Here is a 14919-nt window from a genome sequence, read left to right on the forward strand (position 1 = left end):
CATTTATGATTACACATGCTGGTTCTACATTTGTCGCTATGGTTCCTCTGTTTTCAAACCTCTGTGAGACTCAGCTAGTTGTGAAATTTACTTCCTCAGCCTGTGATATTTTATTCTAGAAAATTGGTAGAGTATGTGTAATTTCCTCTACCTTAGTAGAAAATAGAGGGGGAAAAAAAAAAAAAAATCACTCTTAGCCAAGAGAGAGAGCATACTTACTGTCCTTTTGTCATTGCATCAATGGCAATTTTAATTTTGAAGGCATGTCTCCCTATTATAAAGAGAGAATGTGTCTTTAATAACAAGGTAAGAGTAGCAGTAAGGAGCAATCTTTGAAATCCTTTCTTTGCATTTAAAAGGAATCTTTCATAAAGATCTTTTTGTAAACTGTTCCGCAAACTTGTTTTATAAGGAAGCTGAACATATAATGTGAAACATTATCTGATATATTTGTGCCTTATATGTAGCAATTGTACCAAAAGACTGTGTTTTAATAGTGCTCAGGTAAAAAGTCAAGCATTCTGAAGTTAGAAAATGCCTGAATTAACATTGTTGCAGCCTCTGACAGTACTAACAAAGAACCTGTGGCCCTGGACTGGAGCATGTTGTGTGCACCTCAATTCTTCAGAAAACTCGATTTAAAATTCTGAGTTTCTCTAAATATTAACACAAAACTTAAAAGGTGACATTTCAGCAACAGCAAAAGCATACCTTTGGTGTAACCTTTTGTCCCAATTTCAAGTCCTTGTGCTAAAGTTGGGAAATGCTGGCGATTATCAGCAAAGCTATTATAAGAATTCTCATAGCATGGGCAGCCCAATGTATTTTTGCAAATTTTACTCAATAGGTATGCCTAGCAACCTGAAGGCATACACATAGATGCCATAAAATCTGTCCATATTGGAAGCATTTGAAGGAAACCTGCTTACAGAAAGAAGCAGAATTTTTCTATGGAACACTGTTATGTTGCATGTTTCATTTCATGTTCTACAATAGTGTTGCCACCTCACGGTTTTATTATTAAACCAATGATATTTGGTGGAGGATCTTTGCCTGTCTTCAATTTTAGATTCTTAGAGTGGTGAAATTACATGAAAATACCAAACTACTTTCTTTAAGTAGTAGTAATTCTTTAAAATGTCTTTCTGATTCTTACCATTTCAGGAGAGGAGTAATAGCTTTAGGGCAGTTACAAAATGTGCCTCAGTAATATCTTAAATATTCAAAACCCAGCAGTAAGTAGAATGAATATTTCTGTTCTGTATAAAGTAGAATGTCATCAGCTTTAGGACTGCTTCTCCAGTTTGTCATAGGATAAGGGGTATTTTTTTAGTCTTTTCTTCCTGAAGTATGAGGTCTGCCAAAAATACCAGAAAACAAGAGAGCTCTCAGCTGCATCTGACTTTACTGTTCTTCATTAAAATGGTTTCTAGTTTCTGAATGCATCTACTTGTTTCTGTGGTACTCTCTAACTAATAGCTTCTTATTACTTACATAGTGAGTTGAAAAGAAAGAAAAAAAAAAAAAGAAAAAAAGAGCCAAGATTATCATTACAGAATAACACTCATTTTTAATTTCTTCTAGATAAAGATCTTGACAAGCTCTTATCACTCTTTAAAAGTCCAGAGAAGCAAACCGGGTGGACAGAAATTTGTAGAAAACAGTTCTGCAAAGTCATGAAAGCCAGACCAGATATCATCAGTGGAACAAGTGAGTATGACTTACTGAGTTTAACAAAGCAAGCAAACCGAAGGCCACTAGTAAGCAACCATTCTTTAAAGTTTCAGTGAGGATTACATTATCTGTACAAGTAGTCAATAATTTTGTGTTGATTGCAAAAACTATTCCAATGGGATTTTCCTGAGAAAACAAGGTTTGTGCCTCACATCCTATTTTTCTCTCTTTATGGCCATCATCCCTCTCTGTTGGCTGTTTCCAGTGAAATTTGACACAGAAAGAGGGCTCAAATATAAGTCTTTGTTTCAGATCTCTAAAGGGTCCATTACTGAGATGCTGAGAAAATGGAAAAGAGAGCCTGAGAGAAAACAGACATTTCCCAGAGATCAGTGAATGACTTTAAGATGGGTTGGGAAATAACATTAATGGCCAATTTCAGTAAACATTTTCAGAATTAAGCCATACTAAACATCAAAGAACCCACTCATTCAGGTTTATCTTCATTTTCTTATGTATTTTCTACTTAAGAGTGCACTCATGCAGGAACATTGGTATAGATCAGTTAAAACAACAGCCAAAACAAAAACAGTGATCACCCATATGACATAAATCATACGCAATAATTAATTTGTAATATCATATAAACTTGTGTAGCAATAAAGAAGCTAGGTGTTTTCAGAAATGACTGGCTTCCATTTCTGTAAGAATTCTGATTATGGTCAGATGGTCAGTACATAGTCAAAGTTTTTGTTTACAGATGCCAAAGGCTTCCCTTTAAATTCTTGGTAAGCAATTAATACAACTGATAGTGAAGACAGGTGAAGTATCTTCTATATGAGATCAAAGTAACCCCGCATTTGTGTTTTATAGAGACCTGAATTTGTGATAAATTATATAGCAATATAAAAGTTATAGGGTGGTTTCAGAAGCCTTAAGGAAGTCATTTATACAGGAACTGATTTAGTATTAAAATAGTGAATAAGAAATTTGTCATTTGTATAATGTGGGTAAAATCAGTACTTATTGAATGTTTCTAAATTCTGAGCTTTCTGTTCTTATTGCTTGTTTGAAACAAGCTTGAGTCTATAGTCTTAGGTGATGGTAAACTAGTCAGAACTTTCACCTTCCGTTTGGAAGACTGTGTGTGTAGACAGAATACATATATATTTGTATATAATGCATATATGTACTTATATACGTTATATTGTACATGTCCACAAATGCATGTATTCAGACAGCTCTGTGAAACAGGTGAACAAATAGAGACTCATAACCATTCAGAAACAACTGAATGTATTTTATATGAGCTTCTGCTGGTATAAGAAAAATAAATTGAAGAGTAGCAATTAAAAAACCCTAGATTTTTCTAGAAAACTTGTATGTTTACTTATCTTGCATGACTCTGATCTAGTAGTTCAGTGACGGGTTTTTTTGGTGTTATATATTGTGAAGCACAAAAAATTTAGTCTTTGTAAAATCAGTTTTGTTTGAATGCAGCATATTTTCTAGACTGTTCTCTTCTTGGATTATATGAAAATTTTGTTGAAAATTGTTAGTCTGTCTTCCTGCATCTAAAAGGAATTATTTGTTGAAAAAACATATTTTTACAAAAAAATGGAACATACATTTAAAGTAGATGGCTTACAAAGAAAAAGAAGTCTTTCCTTTTGTGCTTTGTAGTATCCATACACAGCCTCAAAACCTGTGTAGGTTGTTCTTCTGTAACTTTGTTGGAGGTACCACAAGCTAGAATGAGGATTAAAGAGAGTCATTAAGATTTGTTAACCCAAAGCAAAAACATTATGCTTGCTTCTGGATAACCGTTTCCAGCTGAGATGGAATCAGGAGTAAAAGTCAGCAAGAAAGTATCCGTGGAGTTGTTGTTAAGCCTCACAGGGACTTCTGCAAGTGCTTTCACAAACCACACAAAAAAGTAGAGTATGAAAACAGAAACAGAATAGCATGACACACTAAATAAATAAAAACACCCTACAAAAGGGTAGTAATATTATAAATTCAGTCTAAGTACTGGTAATTTAAGGTGGATGCAAAGCTGTTCAGATGTTGCATATCTGCTTGGAGATATTTGAGAAGCAGCAAAATATCTGCTAGCTGTGTGGTTTGAGACAACATCATTGAAACTATTTTATGACACACAGCTGTGCTGCTCTGTATCTTTTGCAGCATGTGAAGCTCTCCCAAATTTCAGAGGACTGAGAGGCTTCAGTCCAGATTCCAAGAAATCAAAACTTTCTCTTTAGTTACAGATGGAACAAACTGCAAGGATTACAGGACAAAGATGCATACTTACACTTCATGTACCGGACCCTTTCTAAAGGAGACTAACATTAACAGCAGTTGAGCCAGAACATAATCAGCAAAGATGACGTTAGATTCAATGACTGTATAGTGCAACATGTATTGATTTTTAAAATATTTTCTGATCTGGTGTCAGGATTACCAGATGCTGAATCTATAGAACCTGCTTGAACTCCATCAGAAAATTCTTGAGCAAACCATACAGTATCAATATCTCTAACTCACTCTTCTGGTGTTGATTACCATCACATTGAATTGATGAGTGTTTTTGTGCAAATGGCTGCGGTATCACATTACTTTTGGGAATGTCCATCTTCATCCCTAGATTGGTGTTTTCTCTGCTAAAGCATCACCTCTGACTGTAGCTTTTAAGTAATTTCTGTGGTCAAACATCAAGATCCAGTCTTGAATAGCTTTATTGAACTGCTAAGAGGAGATACAAACCTTCCTTGGGCTTGTATGTCTTTTAGTGTGGCAGGACTGAAAGTGTGGGGTTTTCCTTGGTCATCTAAAAGCAAATCAAGCTTCTACATTCTATGGTTTTAAGCACAATAAGCTAAGACAAAGGCATTCTTCCAGTCATTCCTTCTGTTAAGGTGCCACAGATTTGTGGATGCTACGGTTATAGCTGCTTGGTATTGCGTGGCTTTGCCTATGTCTTTGGGTCACTTAGATCAGCTAGAGAACCGTTGATAGAGCCCTCGGTCAGGTTAAGTCTTGGCCTCTTTTGGACTACTCTTTGCAATACTTGTGGCCTCCCTGAAGCATCTTTAGTACATCTAGATAAGAGCTTTCTATGTATTGGCATCTAAGCTTTGGCAGGAATAGAAATAGACAAATCAACTCGTCTGAGCAATAGCTTAGATTTATGTAGAAGATTATTAGTCTGTGTGTATCTAGGCTTAGTATATTGTATGTTCAAATTGTTCACGTGACTGGGAGGTATTTTTTTTGAACCAGTATCTCAGCTTGACTATTTCATCCATGCCTTTTTCAGTTGTCTCTCCCTTCTCGTCATTCAGGCATGGCGGAAGGCGTTTCTGTTGTTTTCAACCCTGGGAACTCCTTTTTTATCTGTTCCCAGTTAGTGTTGTATGAGCAGCTGACCGCTTTCCTGTCTTGGCAGATTCAACATCCTTAATCCTCTCTTCTCTTAGGAGACTTTAAACCCTAAGTAAGAGAAATTACGGGTGTTGCAGGGATCATATAATTAATTATATGCTGACATTCTTCCCTTCATAATGAGAGGCATTGAGTCCCCAAATCCTAATCATTCTCCTCAAGCTTTATGTCTGTATGTGGGTATGGATAGGGATAATAAACTCGGCTGAAATGACTTCCTCCATGGAGTCATTCAGATTCTGCCTGTGGTCTGCTCTCATTTTTCAGTATGAACAATTTAAAAATATTGAGTTCACAAAAGAGGTTTTTAGAATAATACAGAAAAGATGTTTACCTTTTTATGTCCTTACTTGATTTTTCAAGGAGGCTTGTTTCAGAATTAGAGTGGAACAGTGGGTCTTTCATGTTACGCAGCAAGAACAATCGCAAATAAAAACTTCTTTCTTCTGTCTCCCAAACCAGTTTGGAGCAATTTCCAAAGGAATATCCCGTAAGCAGTGTAAGCACATGTGAACGTGCTTGTATGTATGTGAAGATTACAACATTTGAATAAGATTTGAAAGGCTGGTTTTTCCATTAATAGAGAAGATACTTGTATATAAGATATGCAACCTTCATCTCTAATGGAAGCACTGTCAGAATTTTTATGATCTTGTTTTCTTCTTTTCAAAGAAAATGCAGGTTGTTCCTTTGCCATTTCAATGTACAATAATTTAAAGTCTCTCCCATCATCTTAGGAATTCAAAAAAGTCCTCCTTATTGTTGCCATTAAGAGTGGAATTGCCAGCTGCGGTTTTTGTAGATTTATTAAACTGAAGTATTGTTGATGGAGTTGAAATTTTCTGACACTACTCTTACAAAGAAGTCAGCTGTCCAAGGTTTTCACTCTTGAATTTTTAACCTCTAGCACAAGTCAAGCAAGACTACTGTTAACTCTTAAGATTAAGGTTTTTTTCTTTTAAACGCCTCTGAAGCGTCTGTGCATTGGTATAGAATATGATACAGGAACACTAGTTACATTAGAAGATCTAAAAAAATTTTATGCTTTTTGCAGTTTTTGACCTTTTTGGCTTAAACCTTTAAGAGTAGGAATTAGATAACCTCTCATGCTGGTTACATACTAAAACAGTTTTAATCACATGGATTTTTTTAATCAGCGTTCTTATGCAGTTTAGAGGCCATTTTAACTACCTTCCTTTTGTACATTAGTTCTTCAAGGAAAAAAACCCATCCTGCAGGAATTCGGGTGTTTTATGAGCATACTGCAATCATTTAGGGAATTTTAAAACTCTCTCATTTATTTTGTATATGATTACACACTCCTAAATTAAAATTTTGTGGATTAAATTTGCATGAGGTAATTGCCAGTCTCTCAAAAACTTCAATGTTAATACAGCCAAGCTACCGTAATTTAAGAAAATCAACATTTTCACTGAGTTGGTAGGCCACAACCCTAATCTCTATCTCTGAACATAACCTCTGCATGAGAATGTGGGCTTTTACAATACTGACTGTACTATACAATGAACTTTCCTAAATTTCTTTTGTCTACTTTTCCCGTTAAATGAAAATCACTGAGCCAATTTCCACCTTTATAAAGATTTTCAGAGAGTGTTCAAATGGCAGCTAAATGATTTAGTATTAAAAGACAAAAATTAAAATAACTACTTGTCATTTCACATGGACTTTCTTTTGGAAGAGACAATGTCCTGTGAAAACCCTCTATTTATGTATTAACCACATTTGTTTTGATAAATTCTTATGTGTGTCTTCCTCTCTCAAACTTGATTAAAAGCTTTTCAAAGATCCTGATAGCCACTTAGATAAATATTTTCAAATGGTGGAAATCAATTTAGTGCTTCAGTTTCAAAAAATTGCTTAGCAGTTGAGCTGTCACTTCTCCCATTAACTCAAGCACTGAACTGAAATACTTGACTGCTAGGTCAAGTGTGTGGATGCCTTCCAACAAAAAGGGAAGAAATGTACAATGTTCTGACTTGGTTTTAATTTTTCTGAATTATGTGGTATTTTAGTCTTTTTAACATAGTTCCTGTTTGTTATTATAGTATGGCATATTTCAGTAATCACAATACTAATAGTCATACAGTAAACATCTAGCTAGTTACAAATTTTAAGTTTAATTTCTGCTTTTTGCAATCTACAGCTCCAAGTATAGACACCTTTTCTCATTTTACACAAATATTTGTTATATTCTTTGTGGACCAAATTCCACTAAGCATATTAGTGAAGATTAGTGAGGTTGTTTATACTGTTTATTCTCACAAAATGAATAAAGTGTTACTCTTCTATAAAATAAATTGCTTTTTGCTAGCCCCATGTGGTTTATCAACCATGATTAAAAATAGCTATATTATATTTAAATAGCAGTTTCTTGTCTCCATAAAAATGCATAAGAATATAAATTACATATGTAATTTTTTTTGTTTGGATTTAGTAGTCCTTTGCAATGCAAAATTAATTTTGTTACTGTTGGAGTTGGCTCCTCTAAGTGTAAATCCATGTTTAGCTGTTGCAGTGAAACTTTTCTCCTTTGCCCTACCCATCAACATAGTATTACCAAAACTCAACCTTTTAAAAATTTTTTCTGGACTCACTCAGTGTAAATTAATTTCTGTAAATGTTTTAGACAACTAATCGAGAAAAAAAAAAATCATGATTTAATACCAGTATGTTAGCTTAAAATGGTTGGAAGAAGAGTTAGTTGTCTTTATGATATCTTTTTCTTCATTATTTTTCTGGCATAAGAAGCATCAGACTGTGAGTGGAGGTTCTGTCATCTTCTTCTGCCTCACCATGCACGAAAGAGCTTGCACTGCAATCTCCTGTGTTAGTTTTTCTGCCAGTAAGGCTAGTTCAAGAGTTTTCTAGCTTTCTCCATTGCCACCTCCACCACACATTGTTACGCTTTCTGCTGATACAGCTGCTCGTACACCTATCCACTAAAATGGTTAAGTGGAATTATTTGGTATAAAACCAGCAAAACCACATGTAGGTGCATGGAGTAAATGTGCAGGAGCGGGTGACTAGGGGCTGAAGCTTCAGTGCAATTAAATTGAGCTGCTGCCAAGGAAATGGTAACATGCAGTCTGAAAACAGGAAATCCCACGGGTAGCAGCACTCGTTACTCTCCAAATACACTTCCTTGCTATGCATTACTGTGAAAAGAATGTTATATCACTGTTCTATAAATTCTATTCATCGTTACAACAGCAGCTGTTTTGGGATAGTATTTACGTACAAAACATGTTTGTTGTTGCTTTCTTAAATTCTTAATGTGGCTCATCTCAATATGGGCTTCCTCCATGCAGTTTGTGTAAAGGCTTCCTTGTATCCTTTGTTTAAATCTGTAAGGTGGTAGTGTGCTCAGTTGCAGTAGCCTCAAACTTGCAGAATTGAGGAATCGGCAACAGTTTTTGCTAATGATTTGTCACTGAGAGTTCTCACTAACTTCCTGGCTAACATGCTCTTAAGGTGGGAGATACGATTTCCTACCTAGTGACCAGATGTCAGCATTTGACTGACTTATGCAGTATCTGCAGACTCAAAGTTCCATGGCAAGAACTGAATAAGAACATTATGGTCATCACAAAATACAGACTTTCCCAAAGGAAATGCTCCTAGTCATAAAATACAGAATCTTCCAAAGGAGGTGCTCCTATTGCTTAATTTTAAGTGAATAATTTTTATCTTGTGATGGCATAGGTGGTTTTATATCGTGTTTTAAAACAGCCCTTAAAACTTCGTTTACTTTTGTTAGCATCATTTTGGGGTGGTGTGGGTTTTTTATTGTGTGGGGGTGGTTTTTGTTTTTTTTCTCTTTCCTGTCTACATACACAGACAAATATGGTAAGATACTGTAGTTTAATTATAGTTAATTTTCATTTCATATTGAAACTGTGTAACAAATTCTGAAGTAATCCTTAGAGGATATAAATGGGATTCTCTTTCCGTTTACACTGAATATATTCTCAGTAAAGCCATTAAAATTTAATTTAATTTGGAGCAGTGTTAGGAATGCAAAAACTCAGTGCATGCTTTGAATTGTTCCCCCATAAAACCATGAATAAACATGCAGGAATTCAAATAGCTTTAGTTTCTCACATATTGTCATTTTGTTAGGTAATGTAGTTCCACATTTTGTTCATTGCCTCTAATGTTTTAATGTTTTAACTTCTTGCAGTTTTGGCAGAATTAATTGAAAAGTTCGTGTTGCATCTTTCTGAAAGCCGATCGGATTGTTATTTCAGCACAGGAAACTATGAAGGTCAGTTTCCTAATAACTTATTGCCGTGCAGCCTCTTCATATTTAAATTGCTTTCCTTTTAAATGTATCTGTAGTGTTTTGGGGGTTGTTTAATATGTTATTTAACAATTCAGAAATTCATTACTTAAGTGGTGGGAAGTACCTCACTTTGGAGCAAAAGATGATGCGCTTGAGTAAACAGTACAGATATAATTATTAGTGATGGGCTTTCATATTTCTGTATGTGTAATGGAAAGATGGAGATGCAGAACAGGTGAGGGTATGATTCAAAGTATTTGTTGACACCTATTATAGAATGATTTGCAAACCTGGTGGCATAAACATTTAAGATGGTGTAAGCAATCTGCCTCACTTTTTGAAAGCCCCATAATATATAATCAACCCAAAGGTATGCAATTTATATTGCATTAAAGGATATGTATTAAAGAACTGCTATTGTTGGCAGAGTAATCTGAGTGTTAGTTTTGTACAGATGTTGTGCGTAGAGCCAAGAATAAAGGATGAATGATAAAGTTAATTTATTCTGAGTGTAAAGTAATACATTTTAATATTTTGAAGCACATACAAAATCAGAAGATTTAGAAGCATTGTTAATACCTGCCAGAAAATGCACTTTCCTTCTTTACTCTCTGTCCAGGACTTTCCTCTTAGGTTGTAGTTCAGTCATTTAGAGTACTTATTCTGCCACTAACTCTGGAGAACCAAGCCTGCTTTGGGAGAGTTTGTTATTTATACTGATATTTTATTCTCACATCCATAGGATGCAAATATAGTGTCCTTGGAGACTTCACAGACTTGCCTTTGAAGTTTCAAAGCATAAAACCCCTTTAGTAATTTAACGGATCTCTTTCTTTTAAGTAGTGGACTTTACCTTCTGAAAGCTTGCTAACAGAATACTCTTAATTTTATTTGAGAACCTCTCTCTTTGCGTAATGAGAGTTGCTGAAGTGACAGTTCTTTCTGTCACTATTTTATTTTTCCTTAAAAGATCCTTAAAGAGTTTTTTTGTTTTCCTGCATTAGTTTGTCATTTACTTTTCAACTTCTCTGGAGGCATAATGAGCAACAAAAATCTTTTAATGGACTCATAATACTTGCTATTTACATATTTCTGACACTTCCCAATTCAAATGATGATTTTGATGGTTCCTTTAGAAGCCCACGTAATGTCTTCATGATGTAAATGATTTATTTGAAACCTAGACTGCCCCTCTTTACATCTCTCTTTTTAAGTCACAGTTCAAAGTATCACATATTCTCCAATGATACAGAAGGCCCAGGTGTATTTTTCTTTTCTGTCTTGGGGAATGCCTATGTTGCATTTCTTTGGAGAACAGTGTAGCCCGCAGACCGAACTGTTCAAGGTTATCTTAGTGTTTCCTGTTAGAAAAACAGGAAAACCTGCTTGGTTTGAATAAGGCAAAAACTAACTAGAGGAGGAACAGAAGTCAACTGTGCAACCTCCAAGTGGATGCCTTGCCCAGCAAAGACAGCATCCTGCTTTTTCTTAATCATAACAGCTAAGTGCTTCCATCCAGTGTGGAAGAACTCTAACAAAGGGAAGCAGTAGTCCATACTCTGTTCGCTCAGATGTCGAGTACCTTAGTTTCAATCCACTCTTCTCAACCTTTTGGTCAAAGCTAGGATTTAAAACATGTTCAGGAAGGTTGAACTTGGATCTTCCACTTCACTGATGTGCGATTTCACCATGAGCCATTGGTTAGGTGGAGGTGGCAACAACACTACATTATTTATCTAAAATGTAATGCCCACTCTGAAGAAACACCAGGTTTGAAAATCCTGTGACAATTGTATACATTAATTTTTTAGAATGGAAAATCCCAAAGAATAGGTACAGAAACAAAACAGAGATAACATAATAAAAGCCTCAATTCTCGATTTTTTTGAGCTTGACAGATTTTTCTTTCCATGATAAAATTACCCAGTCTGTATGATACTCCTTTTTGTATTTTCTGAATATTTTTTTCATTCGGTCTTATACAGGCACTATTGGATATTAATTCTGGATAAATTTGCCTGTTCAGTTCTCAAATAAAAGTTCCAAAATTGAAGGGTTGGCTGATGAGCAATTTTCATTTACAAATGCTTTTGATATTCCGTGTGCTTTAATGAAGACAAGCTTGGAAATGGGAGAGTGAGAAGCCTTCTCAAGGATAGTCAATAGTCTGGTGGTAAGAAACTTATGTGAAATGTAGGCAAAGGGCTGGTGTTGTCTTAGTGCTTTCTTTCCTTGCCAGCAACACCACGATCACAGATGCTTTTTGTGAAGTTCTCCAGTCCAGGAAAGAGTGTTGCTCAGGCAAACAGCATATTTCATCAAGGGTTTCTTTAAGTTTTATAGGAAAATAGTTACTAAAATTTCATAGCACCTTTTTCAGACAGGTATAGCAATGAGTGTTGTCCAGGGAAACTAGTTTAGACCAATAAATTCATGCTGATTGACAGGAAAGTGAAACAAAAATCTGGCTTTAAAATTGAATATATGATCATACTCCTCTGTGGAACAGTAAAAGGTCTTGATTGTAAGAATCAGTTGTATAGCTAAATTAACACTCATTTCAGGTTCTTTTTTACATCACGAAACATACAGCGTGGCATTCCTATGAAGACAGGGAATGCGCTTTGAGAACCCAAGTCTGTATTATGCTTCCTATGTTTGTACAGAAGGGACAAACAAAACACACTCAAATCTTTAGACCTTACTTGCTTAAAATTAGGTTTCTCACTGACTGAATAATGATTGATCAGATTTGTATACATTTCCTGGGGTTTTCTGCTGATGTGTATGAAGGGTTGGAATTTCTCCAAGGAGAGCAATTAATTATTGAATGCCATGGTATTTCACAGTATCTTTTCCATATATGTATGTATAAGCACTAAGTCAAATGCTAAAACTGCTGTTACAGTAGAGACATTTTTCTGAATTAGGTAAAGCTAATGAGTTGTTAGAAGGTAAACTATATTCCAAATGCATCTTTCTAGCTGCACATCTAAGTAAGCCAAACATGCACTTGGCAATTGCGTGTGTCCACCATTCTCTTGAATAAATTTGGGTCTGAGGAACTGAAAAACAGTTTCTAATAGTTGTTTAATTTTAATGAAGAGAAGCCACAATTTTCATGAAAGTGGATTCAGTACAATGCATAGATATTCAGTGTTTATCATGTCTCTTGAAATGAGAAATTGATTATCTTAAAAAATGACAGCTTTCTAAACCCATCGGTAGTTGTAATTAGAATAACACAGTCATCCATCTGCTGTGGAATCCCTCAGGATTTCAGTCTATTATAAAATTTGCAAATATGGAAAAATCAAATTAGTTTGGGTTGTTATCATTTTCGAGATGAGAGAAGGAAAGATACCTGATAAACGACTATGCAGTTGCAGTGTTTAATTATAAACGGTAACACAAATCTTACTTGAAGTTTACTTTCTGCTAGCAGCAATGATACTGCTGTGATGTGGATTCAGATGAGTGAAATAACATACAGTATGTACGTTAAATGTTAATGAACTCTGGCTATCCCCTTTCCCAGAATTAATACTTACTAGGTTGCTTTTATTTTTCTTTCTTCTTAATAAAAAAAAAAAACAAACCAAAAAAAACAACCCAGAAACCATTGAAAACCAAATCATTGATGTCTAGCTGTAATAGGCAATAGAATGGCAAGAAACTGAAATGTGCTATAGTGGTAAAATAGGTATGATGCACTGGGGATATGAAGTTGCTAAAATAGCCACTTACTCTTCCTGTTAGCACATTCCAGTTCATTGCAACATGAGTGCTTTGCAGAAATGTATTAGTTTTCTCAAGGTTCCAACAAACCCATTTCTCAAAGAACTCCACTTGCAGAGTCATCTAATATGTTGGTGTCTGGACTTCTTAATTGATCTCCACCCTGTGTTGCAGACTGCCCAAACTTGGAAATGCTACGACCCTTCAGGATCAACTGGGGTTTTTCGTAGCTCTGGTTGCGCAGATGACTTTGCATTTGAGTTCTCTGTTTCCACTGGACTTTTTCTCTGAAACAGCTCTGCCATGTACTGCCAAAGGGACAGAACCTCAGGGATTTTGGGTCTTGGCCGTAAAACTCAAAAGTCACGGTGTGTTCCCTCTCTAGATGAGGCTTAGTTCTCTGACTGAACAAAATCTCATAGGAACTTTCTACTGTTTAATGAGCTCTTAATCTTCTAAGGGTCAGGTGGGTTGGGTAATGAACTGAGAAATTTTAAAAACACCAGTGGGAAGTTATCAGTATAGAGCTGATCAGAAGGAGTAGCAAATGAGAAATACAGGACTACAACCCCAAATTGGGCTGAAAGGGAAGGAGAAAGAAGGGCATTCTTCCCTTCTTCCTGCATCATTTGGTGAATGGAATTCTTTAAAGATGGCTGCCCACTCTAAAGATGCTGTTAGGAATAAGCATTTTGCCCTTTGCCAGTTATATGTAACTGGACTGAAAAAGTGGTTCATTCTTGATGATGATGCCGCCAAAAATAGCTTGAGTTTTTGTGATGACCAATACATAAAGAAAAAGTTCTAGATATGAATATTTTGATCTTGTATTGTTATGACAAGCGTACTGACGACATAACAGATACTTTCAATAGTCAAGGTGGAATTGCACATGAGATTATCTAGCTCTGATTAGAAGCCAACAACATTCTCCAGCAATTATTCTTGGATCTCATTTACATTGTCTCCATTCACAGTTCAAATCCAACAATAATAATACTTTTCTTTGAAATAGGATTTTTTTTTATAGACAATTCTAACAATGAATATGAGATTCAGACTGTCAGAAGTGCTCTAGATGACTAGCCTGGTGGAGGAGATGACACCATCAAAAAATGGTAGCAAAATGGCAGAAGAGAATACAGTGAGAAACGTATGACTTCTGCCCCAAGTCCAAGTAATGTTTTAAAATGGAAAACTTTCATAAGGATATCAGAAGGAGAGAGGATAGGTACTGACAAAACATAAAAGTTCCATACTGACTACTTGGGCACCTGCCCACTGACAGTTAGGTACCTAACCTGTTGAAGAGTAAGTAAAAAAACCTGCTTTTTTGGTAAAAATAAAAGTTGCGAGTTCCACAATTTCAGTTTATATGGGCAAAGCCAAGGACTAGAGATCTGATAGCAAATGTAACTACGTACTTTAAAGCTTTTTGAAGCATCTGCAGGAATTATGCAGGTAGCTCTGGCCATCATGGGATTTTCAGGTGTTTGCAGTATTGTTACTTGCGTGCTTCCTTTGAATCAAAAGTATTTTCCATCCATACAAAGAAAACTAATCTTTCTTACCATCACTGAAGTTAAAATTTAACATTTTGCAAAGATTATTTATATAGCCATAAAAACATGTGGCCTGGGCACTGGGAAGTGAAAAAGCTAAATAAATAATGTGAGCAACAGCTTTAGTAATTTTCTTCACTTAACACAAAAGGGAAGCCAGTAGTTTCTTTGGGGTAACAGCAGTTAAACAGGGAAGTA

At 35.5% G+C, this 14919-nt stretch overlaps 1 protein-coding gene across 8 annotated transcripts in view; it reads left to right on the plus strand.

Annotated features, from left to right (window-relative positions):
* Positions 1-14919, plus strand: part of TBC1D32 (TBC1 domain family member 32) — a 91146-nt gene that overhangs the window by 59837 nt on the left and 16390 nt on the right. For all 8 annotated transcript variants that reach the window (XM_052781202.1, XM_052781204.1, XM_052781203.1 and 5 more), the window contains 2 exons: positions 1585-1710; positions 9320-9403. In XM_052781202.1, the coding sequence (XP_052637162.1) occupies positions 1585-1710; positions 9320-9403 (210 nt within the window). The remainder of the gene's footprint in view (positions 1-1584; positions 1711-9319; positions 9404-14919) is intronic.

The sequence above is a fragment of the Harpia harpyja genome, chromosome 3 (assembly GCF_026419915.1).
Source record: "Harpia harpyja isolate bHarHar1 chromosome 3, bHarHar1 primary haplotype, whole genome shotgun sequence".
NCBI lineage: Eukaryota > Metazoa > Chordata > Aves > Accipitriformes > Accipitridae > Harpia > Harpia harpyja.